Source organism: Enoplosus armatus, chromosome 13 (assembly GCF_043641665.1).
Source record: "Enoplosus armatus isolate fEnoArm2 chromosome 13, fEnoArm2.hap1, whole genome shotgun sequence".
In the NCBI taxonomy this organism is placed as follows: Eukaryota; Metazoa; Chordata; class Actinopteri; order Centrarchiformes; family Enoplosidae; genus Enoplosus; species Enoplosus armatus.
The window spans coordinates 21522184-21547030 of record NC_092192.1 but is presented as its reverse complement, the minus strand read 5'-3'; the positions used below and the strand labels follow the sequence as shown (position 1 = coordinate 21547030).

Below are 24847 nucleotides of genomic sequence, written 5' to 3'. Positions count from 1 at the left end.
GGCTGTGATAGTGGAGTCGAGGAGAGGAGGAGCAGCAGTGGCGCTGCAGCCCCCGAGGATGCGAGTGACGGCGGAGACCCCGGCGAGGGCAGAAATGTGCATCAGTTAGGAGATGAGTCAGGAGAGATTCTTTGGGCGAGCAAACATGGCGAGGAGCGTCTGAGGTTCACATTGGTTCAAAGCAAAAAGCAGCCTCTACAGAGGTTATCTCTGCGAGCCAGGCCTCTCACACAATGGACAGACGTCTATTGATTTTGTCAGATGACATTTTCTTCAGACCTCCGCGAGCATGGCCGGGTGAAGGTCCGGCTCCGGCACATTACAATATAGTAGAATCCATCAAAATTGATTCCGTTAGGTAGGAAACCTAATACGCAGATGAGAATTTCTAATTCGATGCCGCCGCTCCCTAAACAAGTCGACAAGCGCTGTGCCTTTTTGTGGCTATTTCAGCTAAGGTGGTTAGACGACACCTGCAAATTAGACACTTTCAACGGATATATAATAACGCCAGCTAAGATGCAGCGATGATATCTGATTAGTAGATTAGAGTACGCTAGTTGTTGTTGTTTTTTTTAACTGAAATAATACACATATCTAGTTCAAGTTAAGTTACCTGTGCTGCAATGTCAACTTTTGGTACCGTCTCTCAAAAAACTTTCATTCGTGTCATTCATCTTTCATTATGGGGTCCTTGGACACCCTCTAACAGGACCCGGAGGACCTTTCCTGTATCTGTGTCACATGGGTTTCTCCACTGCCCCGCCCCTTTAGGAGACAAGCAACACACTCTCGGGAGATCTGGCAGCACCGTCACTTCTCGGCTGCTGGTGCTGAACCGGCACTGAATTAAAAGTTCAAACTGAAAAGAAGTATAGAGTGTCTTTGTTAGATCCCTACATATCCACCAGCTGGCTGACTTGACCGAGCTCCTCAGAGGTCTGTCATTTGGAAAATAAGTCCTAAAACTGGAAGACAGAAGAAAAAGACCAGTTTTGATCCAGTGGGGTCAGAGGAGGATATAAGGAGGGAGCAGAAGCAAGTGGCTAGTGGCTTGTTTGGAGGAGGAACCTCGGATGTACAGTAAGCCGAGAAGAAGATGGAGGCCGGCCTCCACAGAAAAGATGTGATCTCAGACGGTTGTTTTCAGCTGAGACGGATGCGACAAAGCAAAGGAGGTGAAATTAAAAGTGCAAGACAAATTCAAAGAAGGCAGCTTTCTGTCAGCTGCAGGGAGGGTTTTTCAATTAATTTTGCAAGGTTTTCTGACAGCCAAGCTGTGAGAGGAAATCGTCAGAGTGAAGGTCAAAAGGAGAACACAAGGACAAGGACTGCTGCTGAAGGAGTGGAGCAGTCTACGGAGTCGGAGAGGAACACTGCTGACTGCAGATTCTGCTAAGCAGTCATACTGTGAAGTGAAACCAGATGGCCCCTTCCCTACTTCCAAAACAGACACACACACACACACACACACACACACACACACACACAGGTACCAGCCACATGCTATCGCGGCTGGTCATAATTAACTATACAAACAAAGATTTCACCTCAGTCGTCCATGTCCAGGTCCATGTCCATGCAAAATGTCCCGGTGAAAGATCTCTCTAGTTGAATCATCTCGCTCTTATGTTCACGGATCACCGCTAAGGGCCAAAAGCTGATGTTCCCAGAAACTCCTAGAAAAGATCGATTAGCTCCGTCATAAACTGTGTTCCGATTTACAATCTAGTACAATCTAAAGCACAGATGTTCACCCAAAATAAAAGGTACACATTTACCATAATGAATGTACGTCATTTAAATGGAAAAAGGTGTGCACTATTTATCCTGTATTAAGTCAAGTGTAGGATATTGAACCAAGGATTCCGTGGTCATAAACCAGCTTCTTTCAAATCTGACTTCCCGCCGCCCTCTGATTGAGAAAGAGGAGCGACAGTGCTGTAGGAGAGGGGAGCCGAACTATAGGCCGGAGGAGAGACTGGGGGGCGTCGTGCTGCGTAGAGACACAGCAGCAAGTGTCTTCTGTCTTGTCTGAGGAGATCAATGTCCGCGAGGTAGCACAGAAAGGCAAAGACGACGGGATGAGACGAGCTCCGGTGTCTGGACCGCTGGCGGACAGCTCCAGGACCCTGTCTCCGCAGCAGTCTGAGCGCCGGCTGACCTAAAAGGGTTGAACAAGGTTAAATCGACTGCATTGTTGGGGACAGATGGCCCTGTCCTCTGCAAAAGCAAGCGGCGGGCGAGGAGAGAGGTAGATGAGGATACTGCGAAGGGAAAAGTAATAAAAAAACAAATAGGCAGACCGGCGTGGATTTACTTTGTCCTTCCCCAGCGGACTCGCCGTGGATAAGCTCACTTGTTTCTGTGCGGCTGTCCGCGCAAAGGTGAGTTACACAAGGCTGCGGCTCCACCGTCACCACGGGAGGAAAAGCTGAGGGCAGGCAGTTTTAATGCTGATTGGAATAACAGTAGGAGTGTTAAGCTCAGTCGGGGAGGCAGTGTCACTCTTTAGAAAGTGGATGTGAAACAAGCCCACAGCAGAGCACCTGTCAACTGAGGCAAACAGCGAGGTAACAGCTTACTACAGCTTACTCCCACTAGACAACATACCGAGCCCAGACAGGCACACTATATTTTCAAGGCCAGAGAATTGTATTTGTGGCACATTTCATCACAGGTAAACTCAATGTAAATTTACATTCAGGTGCATAAAGCACAACAAGTGACGTGAAAATACATTAAATATGAGACAAGAACAAACAGCGACAACCACCCAGTCCCCGAAAGACACTGACAAACACACACACACACACACACACACAAAGATAGACTTTGACTATGGCTGAGATCAAACTAATAGACTTCAGATAAACATCTGAAATCGTCTGTTAAGAAGGACTCATTTGCCATTTCTGGATGAAATACTACAATAAGCAGCATGTTTCTCCGGAAGCCACAAGGAAGTTTCACCGGGAAAGTAGCAGAAAAGCCGAAGACAGCGCAGACCTGTAGCACAGCTGAGCTGCCGTGGCTTCTTGACGTGGCAGGGCTCACTGCCTCTGCTAACTCCACAGCCAGGCAGACAAAAGCAAACCACTGGCGACGTCCTCGCTGCTGCATGGGAACGTGGCAGCCGACAAGTCCTCCAAACGCAATGATAAGACGCGTGGCTCATCCAAGCCCTCCAGAACGACACGCAGAGTCGCTTTCTGGTGTGACGCCTCTACCAGCGTGACATCATTTGGGTTTTTTTTAGTTTTTTTCTGTCAGTATGGAGGAGGCGGGGATGTCCTTTAAGGTTCTCACCTGGTGAGTTATGCGCAATTCACATAATTCATAAATCAGAAATATCTGGAGCAACACATTCACGAGATTTTCTGCTTATTTTGGTGGATTCCTGTTTGTTATCTTGTGTGTGCTTCGTGTTTTCCGTCTATGGAGACATTCGAGGACAGTAACCCTTGATATTGTTTGTTTTTTACCAGCGGTGGCAGCAGGTGCTTTATTTTTCTTTGCTCCGATTGCTTCTTGTACAGCGACACTGCAAGTAAACCACTCATCTCCTAATAGGTTAGTGTTCTGCCCCCTTGACATCCTCATGTTCCAGGAAGATGGTGGGCCAATTATATTGGATTTATCAGCGTGGAGTAGAATTAGAACAACAACAAACAAACAAAAAATCAAGTGGCTTATCCCTGTATGTTTTGAAATGTTGATCATTTCAACATCTCGTCTTCTCCACATTTAGAAATATTCTTCAAACCACTTCATCGGCACTAGAAGAGAAAAAGTGAAGTCTCAAAGAACTCCCAGTTTTCTTCAGATGTTTTATGAAACAGAACTTTTTAACATTTCAAGACTCCAGAGCGGATTAACATTTTAAGACTCCACATTAAATTAACTGGAAATTGTGTGTGTGTGTGTGTGGGGGGGGGGATCACCCCTGCACACTTGAACACGCCAGCGCTTGTATCCGGGCCATGTACGGTAACGCGAAGACCTTGGTTTGAGGGTCAATCAGCCGTGACGAAGCGCTTTGTAATGCGCCCGTAATTACCCCCCCACCCCCACCCCCGCCCCGTTGGTCGTGGCGGGAGCGGCGGGTGAGAGGCGCTGTTCATGGTGCTGAAATGCAGGGACGTCAACCCGGCCGACCACGGCTGACTGATCCACCACCCCGTGACTCATGGGCAAAGTCCAATTCACGTGGTGCTGCAACTGAACTAGCGCCCCCCCCCCCCCCCCCCCCCCCCCCACACCCCCCATTATGACAAAGGCAACCTTGCAGTATTGGAGTTGTTTGAAGTCGGGCTTTCTTGACCAAATGTGCACACAGCCAGATGCCCCCCCCCCCCCCCCCGCGGAAAACTCGCTGCGCGCGTGCTGCCCGGGTATCTTCTGAAGTTCTTCTTTACGAGGCTCCAATGCAGAGAGCGCGTGGCGGATATATATGTATGTGGTGTTTATTATAAGCCCCCCCCCCCTCCTTTATGTGCAGCTCAAGCTGTGGACTGCTGGGCACGATTCTCCCGTTTGCACAGTGGAGGAGCTGTGACGCGTTTAGATCACCAATGCAAATGAGACTGGCTCCTCCTCCTCCTCCTCCTCCTCTCCTCTCCCTCCTCCCCATCACCTCTCTCTCTCTCTCTCTCCCTCCCTCCCTCTCCTCCTCCCATCACCTCCTCTCTCTCTCTTCTCCTCTCTCTCCTCTCTCTCTCTCTCTCTCCCTCTCTCTCTCTCTCTTTCCCTCCTCTCTCTCTCTCTCTCTCTCTCTCTCTCTCCCTCTCTCTCTCTCTCTCTCTCTCTCTCCCTCTCTCTCTCTCTCCCTCTCTCTCTCTCTCCCTCCCTCTCTCTCTCTCCCTCTCTCTCTCCCTCCCTCTCCCTCCCTCCCTCCCTCTCTCTCTCTCTCTCTCTCCCTCCCTCCCTCTCTCTCTCTCTCTCTCTCCCTCTCTCTCCCTCTCTCTCTCCCTCTCCTCTCTCCCTCCCTCCCCTCTCTCCTCCCTCCCTCTCTCCCCTCTCTCTCTCTCTCTCTCTCCCTCCCTCCCTCTCTCTCCCTCCCCAACACACACTCGCACATACTGTCTGCTTTATATCGCCGTGCCAGCCTCTCACAGCGACGGAGAGCAGCACTGGCTGGCTGAGAGAGAGAGAGAGGGAGGGAGAGCTTATATAACAGCAGCTCTGGGAAATGCTGGAGAGCCGAGGAGACCTTCGCTGGACAGTAAGCGGGGGGGAGGGGGGGGGAGAGAACGGCGATCACAACGGCCATAAACCGAGAAGTGATCGCGCGATCACGAGGATGCCGCGCGTCCCTCCGCCGCCGCTGAAGGTAAGCCGCACGTTCACATCCGCTCTACTGTAAATGGTGGAGGCAGAGCGAGAGGGGTGGGGAGGGAGGGAGGGGGGGTAAGATGGAAGACCTCGGATTTCTTGAATAGGTGATTCGTGTTTCCTCCCGCTGTCTGCTCATCGCCGCGTCCGAACAGGCGAGCTGTGGGCTCAGGTCGCGTGCTGGGAGTTATTCTGCGCGTGGAGATGTGGAGTTGAACATAAGTTGGGCGCGCGGACTCCATCAGAGACTGCTCATTGTGCAAACTGTTGCTTCTGTCCTCGGGAGCTCCACCGCACCCCGACTTTCTTTTTTTTTTTTTTTGGGGGGGGGGGGCGGCGGGGGGGGGGGGGGGGGGGGGGGTTATATAGTGTCCTCCCTTCACAAGACAGAGCACGAGAGGCCTGAAATGAAAAGTAGAGCTGAAGGGCATGACGGTGGGAGACGGCCACCGAGACAACGGAGCGTTAATGGCTATCATCGGATGTGAAGGAGGAGGGACTCGGTCCGTTCTCAGGGATCTACTGGGGGGCGGGGGGTGGTGGGGGCTGTATCAAAAAGGGGCTTGCAAGAGACTATCATGACAGAAAAAAAACCCCACACAGGGAGCGGGTGAGGGCTGCACTTCACTGCCCCTCTCCCCAGTCAAAGTATCACAAAACACTGTTTTACATTCTAATCATTCAGAAATCTTCAACATCTCATCTTTCTTTCTTTTTTTTTTTTAACTCATCACTTATTCATCTCTCCACAGATGAGGCCAGAGATGGTCTGCATACTGCTGATGATAATCCCCATTTCATAAGCACCCATAATGCGCTCTCCAGACAGGGTTTTTTTTTTTTATTATTATTATTTTTTGTTGTATTTTATCACATGATGACATTTCACTGTGATAACTGAGACTGAGATTGTGAAGCTCAAAGATATTGCCTGTGTTGAAATAAATATGATAATAATAATCTGACAGGAGCGGAATCAAATCCACGCAATCGAAAAAAAAAAAAGGGAACGGAGTTTAAAAGCCACATCAGCGGAGCTTGGGATTGTTTGCTAAATTTCCCCCTTTTTTTCAAACTGATCCTCGTGATGGACGAGCACAAACCCAACACACAGACGAAACGGGGATTACGGAACACAACTTGAGGGCGAGGGTTTCTGAATTCGAAACAAACGGCAGGAATGAAAGCAACGAAGCAGCAGACACCAAGGGATGTGTTGCAAGATGCTGCAAGACAGAAACAAGCCCATATGTCAACATGAGCTGTGCATCTAATCCGCCAGGCATATATACTTCTGCTCCCTCTGACTGTGCTCACGTACAGAGAAACACACTTGTGCTTTCAATCCATCTGATTGTGTTGTCTTCTGGTTTTGTTTTGTTTTTTTGTGCCTCAGCTTTTCCCCCAAGGATCATCCTGGAGCCAGTGACCGCAGCCTTGGATATTAAATCCCCCTCTGTTGTGACACGTCCGTTGTTCCACTGCTGCTGTTGGTCTGTGGCGATGAAGGACCAAGACACAATAACTGCAACACTGCCAGATGCTGCAGGCCTTTCCCAGATTATGAAGTTGTAAGTAGGTTACGGATCTTCTCGCCCCTAATCCATGAAATGGCCTTCCACCGAGGTGAGAGACGGTAGACAGAATGGTGGCGCCCCTCTACAGACTGCACTGCCTCTTGAAGCGGGCCCAGATGCTGCTGCTCTGCCTGGGCATCGCCTATCTGATGGCGGGCAGCATCCTGCTCCTGCAGCGCTCCAGCGTCAGAGTGGCTCAGCCAAACCTCGCCAGCCTGCCGCCCCTGCTGTCCCTCGCAGCGCCCCCTACCGCCCTCAGGACCGCGGGCCTGGGCGTGAGGGCACGCTCCAGATGGGCCGCCGTTCAGCCTATGTCCGGAGGGGGAGCCAAGGCAGGGCGACACTGGCCCGCTTCCCAAAGCCTGGGGGTCCAACACTTGCATCGCCGCTGGTTTCACAGTCTGCTGCCAGAGAGTCCGGAGCAGAAAGTCTCTCTCCACAGGAGCAGCAGACACAAAGGTAAATAACTACGCAGACCTGGCGGCTGTTGTCTGTGGAAAACACCCGACAAATTTAACTTAAAAGTCAGTCTGAAGAGTCACATTGAGTTGACACTGTCCTGTCTTCAGTCTCTACTCCTAAATACTCAGAGCTGTAACTTAACAACCAGTGTTAATGTGAACGTGTGACCACTGGCCACTGCCTGCCCTATTTACATTCATTAGTGTGCCAGTGAGGCGTTAACAACATGAAAGTGATAGTCAGCTGAATACTGCTTTTAATTAGCTGACCAGAGTTATGCGAGGAACCAACCCAACACGTTCTGTTGAGACTGTAGAGTTGTGCCAGTTCGATCAGCTGCTACAGTTGTGTGCTTTTCCAAAACTCTCCAACATGGCTGCCGGGCAGATATGATACCAGCTGTTGCTTGTGGTTGTGCGGCCTCATCGCAACATCTAACGCAGGTTTTGCCAATCATTAACTGACCTTGTGTATCTGTAGCCAAGGCTGTGCGCCTCCAATGCCATTAAACAAAAGCAGATATCATTAGATAGTCAGTGCAAAAGCTCTCAGCTGTGTAACCCCATCACGCTGTCTGAAACGGAGCAGTGGAAGGGAGGATATGCGAGATTGAAACATCCTCGTGAATACGTGTTGGCTGAGACGGTGGTTTTCCTGCTGAATAATATATGAAGGAGCAAAGACACGCGTTTATTTTCCATTTCGTGATTTACCTTTTTCGCTCAGGTGACCCGCAGCCGAGGCAACGCGGCTCGCTTGCGCGGGGGGCTTCGGCAGTAGCGCGCCAACAACAGGCTTCATTGTACATTTATGAACAGATAATCACGGCCGTAGAACATTTAGAAGAGCTTCATTATACATTTATGTGACATTTTACATGTGGGTGCTTCGCATCTCACTGATCCTCTAAAAACCAGAGAGGCTAAAGGCAGGCAGGAACCAAAGTAAGTTTATAGGAAATAAATTAGTCATTATGCAGATAAAAATTCTATGATTGCTTGCTGGCCCTCTCCGTTAAGGAGCCTTAAAGATACCCCTGGAGATTCACTCTGTTGTTGAACAGGGCCTGTCAGTGCCTTTGCCGTTTTGTTGAGATGATAAATACAATGGAATTACCTCCAGTGGAGCATTTTGTTCTTCCAGCTCATTCTTGAAAAGCATCCTACAAGAGCTCTTAATCCTTTTTTTTTTTAAACAGACACTACATAACCGCTCAGTCACTAAGTAGGGTAATACAGATGAAAAATGTTGGAGGCAGGCATGAGATCAGTTTCAGCAACAGCCATCTGGCAAAGGTTCCTTTAGAAAAAAAAAAAAGTATTACCCAGGACGCAGAATTGAATTACCCAGGTCTATTGTACCGCATGCCCTGGAAGAGGATCTGGTTGAAGGTTTCAGAGAAGAAGCCAGCTATTTGTGACATCAATCATAAACCTCTAGTACAGCTATAAACAATGACCATGTGCATTTATCAGTTTCAATTTGTGCTGAGAAAATTAGGTGATTAAGTTGACAGAAAAGGAATCGGGGAACTATTCCGATAATAAATGTTCTAAAGCAATAGACATTTTGAGAAATACACTTTCTTGCTTGGAGCTAGATGAGAAGATCAACACCACTCCCACATCTGTCAAGAAAATATGACGCCACACAGCCAGCAGCTTGTTGGCTTAGCTTAGCATAAAGAGTGGAAACGGAGGGACACAGCTAGCCTGCCTCTGTCCAAAGTTTAAAAAATCCACCTGCCAGCACCTGTAAAGCTCTTTAACACGTTATGTCTCGTTTGTTCAATCTTCAGTGCACGTGCCAGAGTCTTCATCGTCACTTCAGGAAGTCACTGCTCCCAGCCAGGAAATAGTCTGGCTCCCACGAACGCCCATAACACCACCACAGTTAGGAGACAAATATTTGGAGATGTCATCTTGGGCTCTGAGAAATTATGATAGGCCTTTTCTCCTATTTTCCCTTTTTAATTGACAAAATGACTAATCAGTTAATCAAAGCATGCAGATGAATCAATTACGGAAATAATTGTTATCTGCAATGTTACACAGATCATTTCTGATGTGTCTTACCAAAGTGGTTTAACTAGCACTTTCTTACTCAGTAGAACAAAGGCAGCGGGGCGGAGTGGACAATTACTGGTAAAATGTTTCTGCTCACTCTGAGTCAAGTACAAATGATAAGGCGTTAAATCAGCACGATCACCAGGTGTTCGGCCAAGGTTTGCAGTCATTAAACAGCTCTTGTCCGTCCAACACCATCTTGTTTTCCAAAGCCTTACAGCGGAGTCTCCGGACTAGAGCCTGACCGATACAGGATGTTGATAACGATATGATATTTGAGAGTTTTAAAAATCTGATCATGAATTATCGGCCACAACTCCTTTTTGAACGTAACTAAATAACAAAGACAAATATTTTTGATCCCTTAAATCGTGCTATGAAAGAACAGACAGTGTAAAATATACTTGTCAGGGCTCTCTGGTGGACAAACTATGTAATAGCAACACTGTTGCTCAGTTGTCATATACACATCTTTAGTATTTCTGAAGTGCAATTACTATATTTGATAATTTGATAATAACTATATTAATTGGCTGATGCATGCCATATGTTATTACCTATATAACTGGGATATGCTGATGGCTCTACTCTGGACTACCAAAAGGTTGGAAAATAAGGAAATGAAAGAAAAGTATTCAAAAATAGAGTTTCATCACACAATATCCTGCACTTGTAATCGCGCTACTTTGGCTCAGAGTACCAGTAATAAGATTACACAAGCGGGTGGAAAGGTTTGCACGTGCATTTTCAGTTTCAGGTAGTCGTAGATCCAGGAGTCCTACCTATTCAAACATTTTGCAATAAAAGTGAGAGATGCATAACACTTTTTGTCTGCCGCTGGAAACTTTGAGCCTGGCAGGGATGAGTCACAGATTCCTTGATATGTAGAGTACACATCAGAAGTATTTACACGCCCGGAGATGTGCAGATGGATCAGAAGTAAGACTTATTACAGAGTGTTGCACAGCAGGAGCGACACTGTCTGTGTTGATATGTTTGATTTTTACGAGGTTTGTGTTGATTGCCCTGCAAGCTTTTGGCTAATCAGGAAGTGCAGGTGCACAAGGGCGTGATTCACAACGGGGTTTGATTTTCTCACCGAGGTCTCTCTAAATATTGTCCTCTGACCGTCCAGCCGACAAAGTCCACACGAGAGAAGATCTGAGTTGATACACTAACACTGAGCCGCCTTCAGTTATTACCGTGCGGTCACAGCGCAGGTTGTTGGGGCTGTACACAGCTTTCCCATTTCAACACTTTTATGTTTGTAATTTTTTTCTGTCTTTGGTATTTTATCCCTTTTATTTCTTTTTTCTAATCTTTATGTTTTACTCTTATCTTAATTATTATTATTAAACGTTATCCTTTTAGGGTGAGGGGGGGGGGGTTCGCTGCAACTTGGTTGTACAGACATCTTCTAATGGGTTCAGGAGTTATTTGTGGTCGCTAGGTATTTAGGGCTTTTCACTATCAAAAACCCCGTTGCGACGATCCTCTCTGAACCCGGCCTGGGTCAGCCTACTGAGTCCTGAGACCCTCTGCAGGTTTTCGATGACTCTCGTCACATCTGTGAGGATATTATAGACCCAGCAGGCCGACTATGTGAACCATCTTCAGCCCACTTTAATGGACACACACAGCGCACATGCTACCCTGTAGAAGTAGCACACGTCCTCACACTTGGCCGTCCTGTCATTAGCCTGCACCGTCCAATCCTGTGGGGAGGACTCAGCTCCAGCACGGCCATCTGTCTTAGTGTTTAAGAAAGCGACACAGTGTCAGGCCTAAGTGCAGTCATTTCTATCATGTCTGGGAATTCGGGCTGCTTCCCACCATTAACCCTCAGCTGCAGCTGCCTGGGGCCTCTCCTTCACTTTGATTAAAGCAATGACCTGCCCCTGCTGGGTGGCTGAGGGAGGTGTGGTGGGGGGGGCGCTCACCTTGGGTGATGCCTCTTGAGATGCCTCCTGCCGCAGACTTTGGCAGCCCCGGTCTCTTAGTGCTTTCAGGCAGCAGCTGCTGGTGTTCTCCAGCGTTTCTCTCCTGAGGCACAGGCGGCCGGTGACTCAGCCTCGCCCCGGCACCACAAGCTGGACGGGCTTCAGAGGACATCGCAGACTGATTGAATCACAAATTCGATATGGTGATGCTTAGCCTGCCAAAGATTTCACGGCTCATTGCTTGCTTCCATCTTGTCTGTGCACCTTGCTGCCACATCTCTTCAATCCTAGCCGCATGTATCTCCTCCAACAGTTCTTAAATCCTCCCTTTGACCATTTGGCGTCAGTCTTTTTTTTTTTTTTTTTATGCAGGTAGTAAACATAATAAGCTGAATCCTCAGTGTCCTTGAAAGCTTTAAAACATCTGCGAATACAAATTCATGGCAGGGTTTTTGAAGCCTAAAAGCCAATGTTGAGGAGTCATATGCATGCACTACATGCGCCGAAAGATAGACTTCATGTACCTGCTGACAACATGTAGCATATAACCTAAAAATATAACAGACTCAGACCCAAGGGGCGAGATGTAAATGAAGTCTGCACACAAAAGAAATGCATATGCTCCCCACCGCACAGAGACTGGTATTTATAAAGAAGACGTTTATGTGTCGGCTGAGCGGAGTTTGATGTAGCAATGTGGCAAAGACAAGGGAAACATCAAAGACCGAATTTGGGTAACGTTTTTTTTTACGAAGCCCTAATCTCGTCAGCACATCATAATGGTCTGTCGTAGCCTATTATGCGTTACAGCCGTCTACAGGCCGCTCGACGGGGGTGATTTTTTATTCTAATGTAAGTAAATAGGCTCACAGTGACGTGGGCATGAGAATAATATACATTGGATGATAAATTAGGCCTCGTCATGTTATAAATTAGTTGGATATTATGGCTCACAATGCACGCTGGTGTGCATAATTACTGTGAGTAAGTGATGACGCAAAAGGCTTCTTTGGCTCTGTGAGAGGACGTTGCCAGTGCCAGACTAAAGACAGAATAAGTCTGGTTTATGTCCAAATACACAGGGGGAAAAAAAGGGCATTCAGAATTCATATAATTATTAGTATATTCACTAGAGTGTATTCAAATTTGTCTTTTCTTTCTGTGTAAATATGCTCAGAATCTATAGCTTGAAGACATTCTGAAAATCAACGTTCAGTGTTTTGGCGTGATTCATGTTATTGGGCTGCAACTGATTTTCAGGATTGATTAAAGCGTCAATTAATTTGATTTGATGAATCATTTAGACAATAAAATGCTCCATTACTCTTTCCCAGAGCCCCAGGTGACCTTCAGATTGCTTTATTTCGTCCAGCTAACAATCCAAATCCAAACAACCCCAAAGACATTTATAGTTTATAATCAAATAAAAGAAAGGGAACGTTCCTCACATTTGAGAAGCTAGAAACAAAACATTGTTGTGGTTTTACTTGAGAAATTGACAACTGAATTATTATCTAAACACATGGAACCAATCTAATTGTGAGGGCACTCGCCGAGTGCCTTTACAGGGAATTTCTTCAGTCTGAATGGTTTTCTCTCTGGATTTGTTTTGTTTTGTTTTTTTTTACACATGCAGGAACCTACATGGGTTGCTTTCTGCACAATGCCAGCGATCGAGCCCTGGGAGGAACCATGCTTTATGACCTGCGCAAAATGACCAGTTCTCTGTGTCAAGACACCTGCTCGGAAAGGTAATGCGTTTGCGGCGGGCTCCTGCGAAGGGGCCACAGAAGGCCTGCTGTTTGAGTAAATGCTTTGGATCTCAGTCTCCTCCATGAATGCCTCCTGTGTGTGGAGCCAGCGGAGAGCCAGGTGGCTGGATGACAGTAAAAGATGGGGGGTGGGGGGTGGGGGGTGGGGGTGGGTGAAGAGCAGGACAGAAGGCTTGATCTGTTGCAGGAGGAGGAAGGAGGGAGGTGTGTATGCGTTGGAAAGCTTAATGAGCTGACTGTAGCAGTCGCTGAATAAGTCGGAGGTGAGACGTGTGCGTTCCTGTGGCCGTGGGGTGAAAATCTCCGATTGGGTCGGCTGAATTTGCGACATTCAAATGAGACTGTCCAGCACTGCCAGAAAACATGGGGAGGCAGGTGGGTTTTTCAAAGCAAACTCAAGGAATGACCCGCTTGAATTATTCCTTTTAATATCTTAGCAGCGAGGAAGCAGCGCTGAAACAGAACAGCAGAGGACAGACGGATGCAGTCAGACTGAGAGTTGATGCTCACATCTCAAGCCCACTGAGCCCCCGCCACCCCCGTCTCTCCACCCCCCCCCCATCCCCCCCCCATCCCCCATCCACATGGAAAGCAGTCGTGCTCGTTACCTGAGCGGGCCAATTACCGCGATGAGTAAAAGTAAAAAGTCAAGGCAATTTATGAGGAAGCTTCAAAAGGACATATATGAAAAGGTCAATTTTGATGAGGTCTCTGTCTGTCCCAAGGAGGGAGGATAAAGAGGGAGGATGAGTCACAACAGCCTTGATATGTAAAGTACAGATCAGAGGTGACTGCAGCTCAGCTAGAAGAAGGCATTAGACAGTCCGATGAGTGCAGGAGGAGAAGCACTGATAAATATCACAGGGGACGGAGCGTACTGTAGATTTAATGCTGGGAAGTTTGAGTTAAATGATAAGTTTGAAATGTTAACTAATGTCCTGTGGGATGGCTTAGCCTGAGGGCAATAGCTGGAGGTTATGGATTGCCCTTGGCTAGGGCAATAACTGTGTGTCTATCTGTGTGTGTGTGTGTGTGTGTGTGGCTAGTGGGTACCAGTTTGCAGGTCTGGAGTATGGTGCCGAATGCCACTGCGGGAACCGGATCAGTAGCCTGCGGGCTCCTGAGGAGGATTGTAGTCTGGTGTGTCGGGGTGAGAGGGGGTCTCCCTGTGGCGGCGTGGGCCGACTCTCCATTTACAAGGTGGAGGAGCAGCTGCCAGGTCACAGAAAATGTGAGTTGACTTCCCTCAGGGGAGAAGGGGGGGACGACTGTTTGCTATTTATTCTCTGCCGCCCGAGCTGCTCTGTGGGCGACTTCACAGACGAGTGAAGACACAACTGAACTTTTTAAACTTCAGTTCTCAAAGTCGAGAAGAACCAGTCAGCAGAATGCGATGTCAGTAGAAACTGCACCCCTCACACACCTACACACACACACACACACACACACACACACACACACACACACACACACACACACACAACAACGATGAGTCTGGCTGAAACCAAACCACAACCAGTGTTAATGCTCCTTCCCAAGCCTTATATAGCTTACTCCTCTCAGCTCCAAAACTACCATGAACGTACATGAACCAATGTACCATGAACGTGGACATAGTGAGTGTTTTAATGTATTTATCCTGTTATACTGGGAATGTTATAATACTTTGCTTTCATACGAAGCACTTTGTGGGTTATTTAGTTTTCTGTCTTTTCCTATGACAACCCCATACAAATGTGTTTCGGAAAACGCACACAGTGTTTTCAGTTTGATGTAAGATATGTGACACATATGAGCTGACATCAGTAGGAAGCGACTGAGAAAAATACAGGCAAATTCTCAAATCACTCACGCACAAGTTTGCTAGTTGGTTGAGTGCATTTCTTTCGTTCTGCTGTGGGACAGCTAAGTCCCCCTGCGAGGCTCAGAGTGTGATGAGGAAAGGAAACAAAGCTTTGCATCACTGCTCTGACAGTCGCGATCTATCCACATATCTGTGTGATGTGCACGTGGCAAACTCGTGTGTCGGAAAAAAAAGCGCGTTGCAATGCTACGGCAACCATAAGTTGTCGTCGCCAGACTCAACTGTGCTGTGAGTGCATATTTAACATGGTTAGATGATGCTGTACAAAACACCCCAGGGTGCTGCAGCCTCCACAGCACCAGAGCACTAAATGTGTATTTATCCGTGGCTGAAAATATTGCCCAGCAAATGGACTACTTGTTCCTATTTGTGTCCTGTTTTTTGTTTTTTTTTATGAGAAAATGTTCATAATGTAAAATAATTTTAGCATCTGAGTGATTTTACATAAAATAGTGCAAGTTCACGAAAACTGAGGAGTTTATAGAGTGTGTATATTCTGCATGTCTACCCTTTTTTTGCACGGGGCGTGTCACAGACAGCTTGTGATGCACAATGATTTGAGCTACTGTACATTTCAGTTTGAAGAACAAGAAATATAAGACGCACAGCATGTCAGTACAACTCTTGTGACTCCACAGTCAGAACTGTGTATTGGCCTTTATAATCTAAAACACAATAACAGCTACGTGGAAAATTCAACAATATTGATCAACATTTCTCCGTTCTTTAAAGATATGCACCACATTAGTGTTGCTGGCAAGGTCAAATATATTATATAAGGAGTTTATGCCATATACATTATACGGTATTAATATTCATGATCGAAATGCTCGGTGTCTCAGGAGATCTGCAGCTGAATTGTGAATACATTATACACCAGAATTCAGTTAAGTAAATGGATGTGATTAGGGCAGAAATACATTGGATTTATTGGTAATTCAAATTCGACCCCGATTCTGAACATTTATTTCTCAGGTATTTGCCCTTGTCAGTGAATAAATGAAAATACTTCCTATTGCTGGTTAATGCAGGTGAATCCTACCAGATTCATTTTTTTTGTTATCCTGCCACGAGTGTGCAACTGTTTTTGCATGTGTATTCTTCTTTTTCCAGTCAGAAATGTTCACTACCGTGGTTGCTTCAAGTTGCCGAAAAGCACCATCAGCACCTTCCCCATCTACTCCTTTCAGCCCAACCTAACCACACAGTCCTGCATCGAGACCTGCACAGATAAGGTTTGAATTCGTTTCTTGAAATTACGGACCTGATGATCAATTTATTGCGCACAGCTCTCTGTATAGTGCCCGCAGTTCTCCACTTCCAGGAGAGGAGAATCCATAGCTCAGAGAACGGTTTCCACTCCCAGGAGATCACATGTGGGAGCGCAGAGCTCCTTGGATTTTGCTGAACATTTAAGGCGTAACGCGCCTCTAATGAGGAGTAGATAGTCTGGATCCTGCACCGAGATCTCACTGGATGCAGCCGCGTCTCCTCCGAAAAACAGAAATGGCTGGTAGAAATGTTGCACATCATTTGGCGGTGACTGCGTTGTGATTAATTGTCAGAGTGTGGTGTGTGTGTGTGTGTGCATGTATGTGTGATTATGCATAACTTCTAAAATGTTCACCGCAGTGTCTGTACTCGTGCTTTGACATTGAGCATTTTGACCTTCTGTTACTGGAAAAGTGTGAAAAGATAATGAAGCAAAAAGGAAGCGTGGAGTGGGGATGTGACGCAGGCTTTTCGTCGACACACCAGCCTTGGGTAGAACGTCTTTGGAGAGGAAAAATAAGTATGATGAGCCAAAGAAAAACACTAGGAACATTTGTGCTTTTGGTTTGCAGGAGCTCCCGCTGGCTGTGTTCAAGAAGCCCCACTGTTTCTGTACGTGGACATCCTCTCTCTTCAGTCTCAACCAGCAGTCTGACAAGCAGCAGTGTGTGGGGAGCACTGGTCTGAACCGCACCAGCACCTCCGCACCCACAGCACCCGCTGAGCACGACCACTACCAGGTGTATCACACACCGGTGCTTGGTATGATATTTGTTGTACAGATGCAACCCCGTCAATCATTTGTCTGTGACAGGCTCATTCTGATTGGTTCTACTGAGGGAGATGGGACAATGTAATAATTACCAGAGCGTGTCTGTATTTTAATCCCGTCCCATTCTGCCATGTCAGTGATTTTTACGGATCACGCGCAGCAGTTAGAGCTCCGGCCGCTCTTTCCTCCAGTAAAATGGCCTGTAAAAATAACCTCTGATAAAACTAGTCTCTTCCCTGACACTGGCCATGAATATTGTGTCATTTCCTTGGGGGGAAAGAACACTTAGCGTATGATTGAGGAGGAAATTGCTCTTGAAAGCAGTGTTCATCTCAACCGTAGATCAGACCTGAAGTCTCAACTCTGATCCATTGTTTCAATCTTGCGACCATTTTGCAATTTGTGTCACATATGACTTGTGTGTCATATGACTGTGTCACTTTTGTTCTGAAAATGAATGCGTTTTGGGCTCTCTGCCTCCATACTTTCTGATATGTTCTGATCTGGTGCATTTCTGCTTCACTAAAAGTGACAACAAAAGCTCTGTCCTTCTAGACTCCAGGTGCAAAGAGAGGATGTTTCTGCCTCAGAGATCCAGCTCCCTGGTGGCTCTTTCTAGTTTTCCTGGTGCAGGCAACACCTGGGTACGGCACCTGATCGAGCTTGTGACCGGCTACTACACTGGCAGCTTCTATTTCGACGGCACGCTGTACAACAGAGGTGGGGAGGGCACCTCACCGCTGTTCAAACAAACGTTTGAGTGAGTGCTCGGCGAAATATTGCCTCGCAGCTGACCATTATTCATGCATTTATTCATTGGCACCAGGTTTCAAAGGAGAGAAGGACTACTGGAAGAGTGGCCGCAGCATCTGCGTAAAGACCCACGAGAGTGGTCAGAAAGAGATTGAGATGTTCGATTCTGCCATCCTGCTGATTCGAAACCCTTACCGCTCCCTCATGGCTGAATTCAACCGCAAGTGTGCCGGACATTTAGGACACGCCACAGATGTGCAGTGGAGAAGCAAAGGTAATACAGTCCAATCCAAGACATAATAGTCGAGTGCTTTATGGCTCTGCTGCAGAATGTCCTGCTGTTGATGTCATAGTAACAGTAGACCAGTGGGCATTCTGTGGCTGTGACTATGAATACACCGTGAAGCAGTTATGCTTTCATATAAGTAATATATTGTAGATGTACTCTCCGAAAGCTCCTCTATTGAGTCGTTCACAAACAGGGGAAGAATGCAGCTTTCATGACGAACAGCAACTGAGAAGTGTTCTGTATTGTGAGTAATAATAGTCCACTTGAATGGCACTTGACCCATCCGTTCAATGCCACACAGAAAATCTGACACGTCATTCGCTGAAGCCGTGCAAACACAAAAAGCGACATGCTGCCATCTGTAATAACAAAAGCATGTGCAAAGAGCCGGCTCACCCACATCAGCAGTGGTATCTCACCAGGCAGGTAGATTTGGGTTCATTTGTCCAGGTTTTGAGATTTCTGCCTCCGCCAAATTACAATGGAAGTGAAGAGAATTTAATTTGCGGTGTTCATGGCATTTAAAAATTATATTGAAAATATTAAACAAGGATTTGTCTTTCGGCGGTGTCCCAGTTACTATGGATCAGGGGTTTTCAAGGTGCGACTCTGTGGGCCCCCCAACACCCACCCATCCCTGCTTGCATGAGTATTTTTCTGTATGTGGCCGATGACGAAGATCAATAAGACTGAAGCGCAACTGAAAACATTGGACAATATGGAGTTCCACCTCGAGACTCCTGAATTAGACTGATGTTAAATTTAATAAAGAAAGATCCAGATGTTAGCCATGTGCGAGAGATGCTGGCTGAGTTGTCAGAAAAGGAGGGCAGCTCGTGTGAACGCGAGCTCACCGAATACTCGGGGCACACGAGGCCGCGAGTAACCGTCAGCCCCCTGCCTGTTCGTCTAAGTGACGCCAGCGCAAATTCTGCTTGATCTCGTCGCAGCAGTCCGTCAGTTAAGTTGCCAAAGTTGATGATTGAGGAACTCGAGTTGAGATGTAAGTTTGTGGCAGGAATTTTGGAGCCCAGTATGAGACTGCTATTGATTGCAATTATGCCCTTTGCAAGAGAGAGACACTTCTATCTGAGAGCTAACCTGACAGGGCCAGCCAGTAGCAGGACTCACCCTAACAGACAGGAATTATGATGCTGTGGTCCAAAAACAGATTTGGAGGGAAGGATCTCATTGTAAATGCACACATGTCAAAGCCACTGAATCTCACTCCTGTGAAGAAATCATCCCGCGTTAGTGCACTGAGGCAGCTTTATGATGAATGTGAAATTCCGATCAGGAGCCTAGAGGCGCTGGGAGTGGTGTCGGACACATACGAAAGCATGCTGTGTCCAATGCTGCCACAGATGATGCCAGAAGACGTGGCTCTTGATTATTAGCCGTGAGAGGGGAGATGATGACAAATGGAAGGTGCCTGATGTTCTTAAGTTCCTGTGAAAGGAGGTTCAGAGTAGAGAGAGAGAGAGAGAGAGAGAGAGGGCTGCGCAAATGATGAGATAGTACAATTAGAGAAAGAGCCAGTCTGCTCATAAGCCATGTAGCAAATCATATCCAGCGAAGAAGACATCAAATATTACTGTTCTGTGACAGTGCTGAGCACAGAACACGTGCCTTGCATGCCTAGGACCTAAACATATTGCAGCTTCTTGCAGGATAAAGGGCGTGCCATGTGCAACATGTGGAGGCAGGCATCACATAGCCATTTGTGAGGAAAATGAGGTACACCCACCTACGGTTTCCACATTTCCTCAGTAATTCCCCCCTCAGAGAGGATGAAGCCGGACACCGAGGACACTGCTGCCACAAACTGCCAAGGCATGGGTGGCAGGCCCCGCAGGTAGAAAGGTAGTCCGGTGCACTTGCAGATAAACGTCAGATTATTAAAAACAGAGGCAGTTGTGACCCCTCACGTGTGCACAGGCGTGATGAAGGTTCCTGGTGATCATATACAGAAGGAGATGAAGAGGAGAGGTGAACTTTCTGTGCCAGTTGGCTCAGAGAACAATACGAGAGCAATACACTTTGCTGATCTCTGATCAATCCCCTGAGGGCGTCCTGTTAGCCTTGAAAAGAAGAGGATTGTGCAAGGCGATTTACTCAGATAATGCCAGAGATTCAAGGAAGCTACGGAAGACCGTCAAAGATCCACAGTTCCTCTCAGGAAAGGGCATCAGCTGGCGGTTCACCACTGAAAGAGCAGCCCGGTGGGGCAGAGTCTGGGAGAGACTTAGCCTGGCGTCCTCTCTGTTCATTTTCAATTTCCAAGGGCCATTATCAACAGGCGCAGACCGAAATGCCTCTGGACACAATTGGATGGACCTACAACCAATTAGAACAGCGAAACGTGCCACATAGCAGTGAGTAATGGAAAAATGTAAACATCGTGCAGAAATGAGCTGTGATGGTGTAGAGAACAAAAGAGAAAACGTGCCGTCTAGTTCATTAAATACTTCAGAAAGTTATATTAAAAGTTATTACTAATGAAGCTATGCGACGACAGACTGAATGGTGTGTCAGGCTCATCAGCATCCACAGACCAGGCACTTTATGTGGGATCGTGGAACGAGGAAGTGAGGAAATTGAGCAGCGTCTGCATGCTACTGCCAAACCAACCGCCTTTCCAGTGCCCAAGATCTCCTGGATCAGGTTAGAGGCAAGTTTGATGATCTAAATAACTGCATAAAAGATCTTAAGGAGGAAACAAGGGCAGTGCCGAATAGAGTGTTCAATGCAGTGGAATGCATTGGGGTTATAGAAGATCAGCACGAAGCACTATTAAAGTATCTAACATTAAAAGGATCTAACAGTTAACAGCTGCCAGCTGTTAAAGAGTTGGCTGGGATCCTACATTACGCCCTGGACCTGCGCGAGGCCGACCTGTGCCCGAACTGGACTGATATCACAGGAATCCGTCCGAACCTCTGAGGCCAGATAGTGTTCGTCTGCTGAGACGGACTGACTGACCTGCCGCTGTTGTTGAGAGCAGCTCACGATTAGAAGAACCTGCCTTGGAGAGGCAAACCTTTTAACGTCTACCAGGATTCTCCCGGTGGCAATACAGCAAAGGCGTGCGAAATCTGGGGATATAAAGACGAAGCTCTGAGCAGCCTGTGTCTAACTACCCCCACATTGTTAGGGTGGAGGGAACCAAATATATCTGAAGACACCTGTGCTGCCCTGCATTTGGATAACGTGTATTGGATACGTTTTTGGGTCAAATTATCTTTGATTGCTTTCCAGTTGCAAAAGTAACTGTCGCATCTCTGCCCTGATAATCGTCTAGTTGGCTGTTTTTCTTGATGTCTGGACGTGCTTGAAGGAACTATTCATTTTATTTCATTTCTTGATAGGCCAGTTTAGGTTATAGTTCTGGTCATGTGGTGTCCACAGTTGCCTTTACCTGGTCTCTGTTGGGTCATGGACAGGAGAGGGATAGACCCTCCCTTTGTTTTCTTTTGTTGTTGTTTTTTTTCAACCATACCCAGGTTTACTGGAGGGAACCTTTTCCTACAGATACTGCTCTGTCTGCAGCGTTTGTGAAACCCAACATTTTCTCAAATTTGTCAGACATTTGGGTGGGCGTTGGGTGTCAATTCTTTATCTCTGGAATACACTTTTGATTCTAAAGGTCATAACTCCCATACCAGGATAGATTATTTGCTTTTGTACCTTATCATTTCTGATATTCACAATATATTAATATCTGACTCTGATCCCGTTTCTATAACATTCTCCCCGTTTTCTAGAAGTTTCATAATACTTTGTTGATGAGAAGTTTATATCATTGTTACACGACAAAATATCAGACTTCTTGTTGGACGTTTGAATTGCTTCATCTATTCAGGTGGTGTGGGAGGGTTAAAGTTACATGTCGGGGCTGGATTATCAGCTATGCTACAGCCAAGAGCAGGGAGAGATGTGCAAGAAAACACGCTTTGATGGCTGAACTGAAGAGCTTGGTACTACTCACTACGCTACAGACTTCGGCAAAGATATTTGTAGAGGGGTGATAAAGCAGGAAAACCCCCGAGACTGAAACAAATGTAGAGGAAGTCCTCAATTCCTGCCATTCATGATGACAAGGGTTCTCTAATATTTGAACCTAATCTAACACATTTCACATTTAAAAAAAATATTATTCATAACTATGAGTCTGAATGTGAACACAGCTCGACAGAAGTTGATGACTTTTTCAATATATTCTGAGAGAAAGAATATTTTTTTAGAATATTTTAGGTGCGCCAAAGTCAGATCAAGGCACCAGGGGAGGGCAGCTACAGTATTGAGTTTTATGAATGTTTTCTTCCTCACTATATAATGACATTTTTGTCAGTCAGTCAATGTCGCACAGCATGAGTTCCGCTGTGATTTCTCTGTGGCCAAAACCAGGCAAGGGCCGTTTGCAGATGAATAATTCTCAACACGTCTTGTAGAGTGGTTTCGTCTTTAAATCACATACCAGCATTGGCACACTGTGTATACAGTGGGTTAAGGTTAGTGTGGTTAAGGTGCACGTTACTGTGAAACCAACAGTATATTGTCACCTCCTTTTCTACTGTTTCGATCTACTAGACAGGGATGTCTCATATTTACGTTAGCACTTGGAGCATTAGCCTGCGCTATTGGAGATCATCAGAGCATGACTGGCGTCCGTCTTTATGGTTAGGATTTTAAAGGCAATCATAAAGATTGGCTGATGACTCTGCTGACACTATCTATCTTTTCCACACCTTTTGAAGCTCATTAATGACTTTAACTCTCAAGGTTAATTGGTCAAAGAGTGAAGCCATCGTGTTTAACCATCTTGCAATGCCTAATCACGAGCTTCTACCCCCATCGTATAGAAAACACAAGGGATGACATATTTAGGTTAGGTATTCTAATCAAATCTCCAATTGACAAAATGTATGAGTTCAGTGGTCCTAAGCTGAAGAAGATGGTCCTACGGAAGACCTCGAGAGACGGATACATTTGCCTCTATCATTATGGGGGGGGGGGGGGGGGGGGGGGTAGAAGTTATTTAAATCAATGTATTCCCCATATTATCTTTTCTTATTTCTGCTATTCCTCTTTAAGTTTCTCTGAACACATTATTTACAATGTCTTTATGGAAAGACAAAAAACACACTATACGTCTAATGAAAGCACCATGCCCAGAAATGGGGGTAGTTTGGGTATTCTTGGATGTTGATTTAGCCTATAATGGTAAATATCCACTGTCATGGATATATAGAGAACAATATGAAGCAGGTAGTTGGGGCTTCTGTCAGTATATACAGTTAAAAATGTAACTTAAAGGTTGCATTGCTCTCAGGTGATGCGACTTCTTGGTCCAGAATCAGTAAAGAGGACCATACTCATTTAGTGGAAACGGAGAAAAAAACCAAATACTTTCGACCCGGCTTAAAGATTATCTGGACTTGATATCAATGGCACAAGTACCTCCACAAGAGCTGAATAGCGGTCTCGCAGACACATGGACTCTAACCAGGTCATCTCTGAATATTTTGTCGGCCGCTGGGTATGAGCCGGCTGACGATTTGTTCTGATGTAAAGGGTATTACTCTGCACTCTTTTTGTGAGGGTGCCAGGCTGGAGGCACTGCAAACATGTCCTATTTGCAGCAGGATTGGGGCTGGTTGTGTCTCCACCTTGACATCTCTCACTCCCTAAACCCTTCAGTGACTGTGTTTTGTTCTGTATGTGTCTCAAGTACTGTTTTTGTCTTTGATAAAAACATCATATTGATAACACGAAAAAAAAACTGATTATCATCGTCCATCATGCTTTGGGGGATGTGAACAGGATTTATAATACTTACATGGAGTTTTTATTACCTTGTATTTGTTTACATTTTGGCAAATTGGCACCATTAAAATCGGCTATTAGCAGTTCCTGTTTGGATGTACAGACAACCATCACTGGATTCATTTCATACTGAGGAAAACTCTGCTCTGGAGTTATAAGGAGCGTTTTATTTCTATGATTTCTAGGTGGACAGTAGATAATGATATCTACTGAAAGAGCAACTCGCACTGAATCTGTGAATATGTGGATTTTGTCTGTGTGTTTGGATTTGACTGAGTTGTGTCAAATCCAGATTTGAATTTTGCTCTAAAATCAACCTCTTGAACTGAAAAAGGAAATTTTGGTTCCCCGTACATGCCACACATACAGCAGAGGGAATTCTGTCACTAATAGTTAGCACAAGATCTAAGAGTTATATTGACATATCTCATAATGCTTGATGAAACTAGCTGTCGTCTCAATGACTGTGCTCTTTCCCCTGCAGAATGGCCAGAATTTGTCTCCAGCTACGCCCCCTGGTGGGCGTCCCACGCTCTGAGCTGGCTGAAGTTTGGACGCCGCCTGCTGGTGGTGCATTACGAGGAGCTGCAGAGGGCTCTTCTCCCTCAGCTCCGTCTCATCACGGCCTTTCTCAACGTCACCATGACTGAGGAGAGGCTGCTTTGTGCGCAGAGCAACCAGGATGGGCATTTCAGACGCTCCGGGGCCCAGCAGCCCTCCTTTGACCCATTCACTCCCGACATGAGACAGATGATTGACCCCTTCATTCAAAGTGTTGATCAGGCACTGCAGAGCAGGAACTTTAGCAGACTTCCACAGGAGTACCTCCCCAGATGATGATCTGAAAAGGTCAGACGCGTAGTCCTTTAAATGATGCGGTTTGCGAGAATGAAGTTATTCACCAAGTGCTCTGTGGGGAA

At 46.4% G+C, this 24847-nt stretch overlaps 1 protein-coding gene across 1 annotated transcript; it reads left to right on the top strand.

The window, feature by feature from the left end:
* The first annotated feature begins 6939 nt into the window (after nt 1-6939).
* On the top strand, nt 6940-24764 carry wscd1b (WSC domain containing 1b). The gene is given in 9 exon segments (XM_070917775.1): nt 6940-6978; nt 6980-7370; nt 13016-13130; nt 14198-14382; nt 16129-16250; nt 16860-17049; nt 17615-17779; nt 17886-18086; nt 24412-24764. Coding segments are annotated over 9 exon segments (1761 nt in total).
* The last annotated feature ends 83 nt before the right edge of the window (nt 24765-24847 follow it).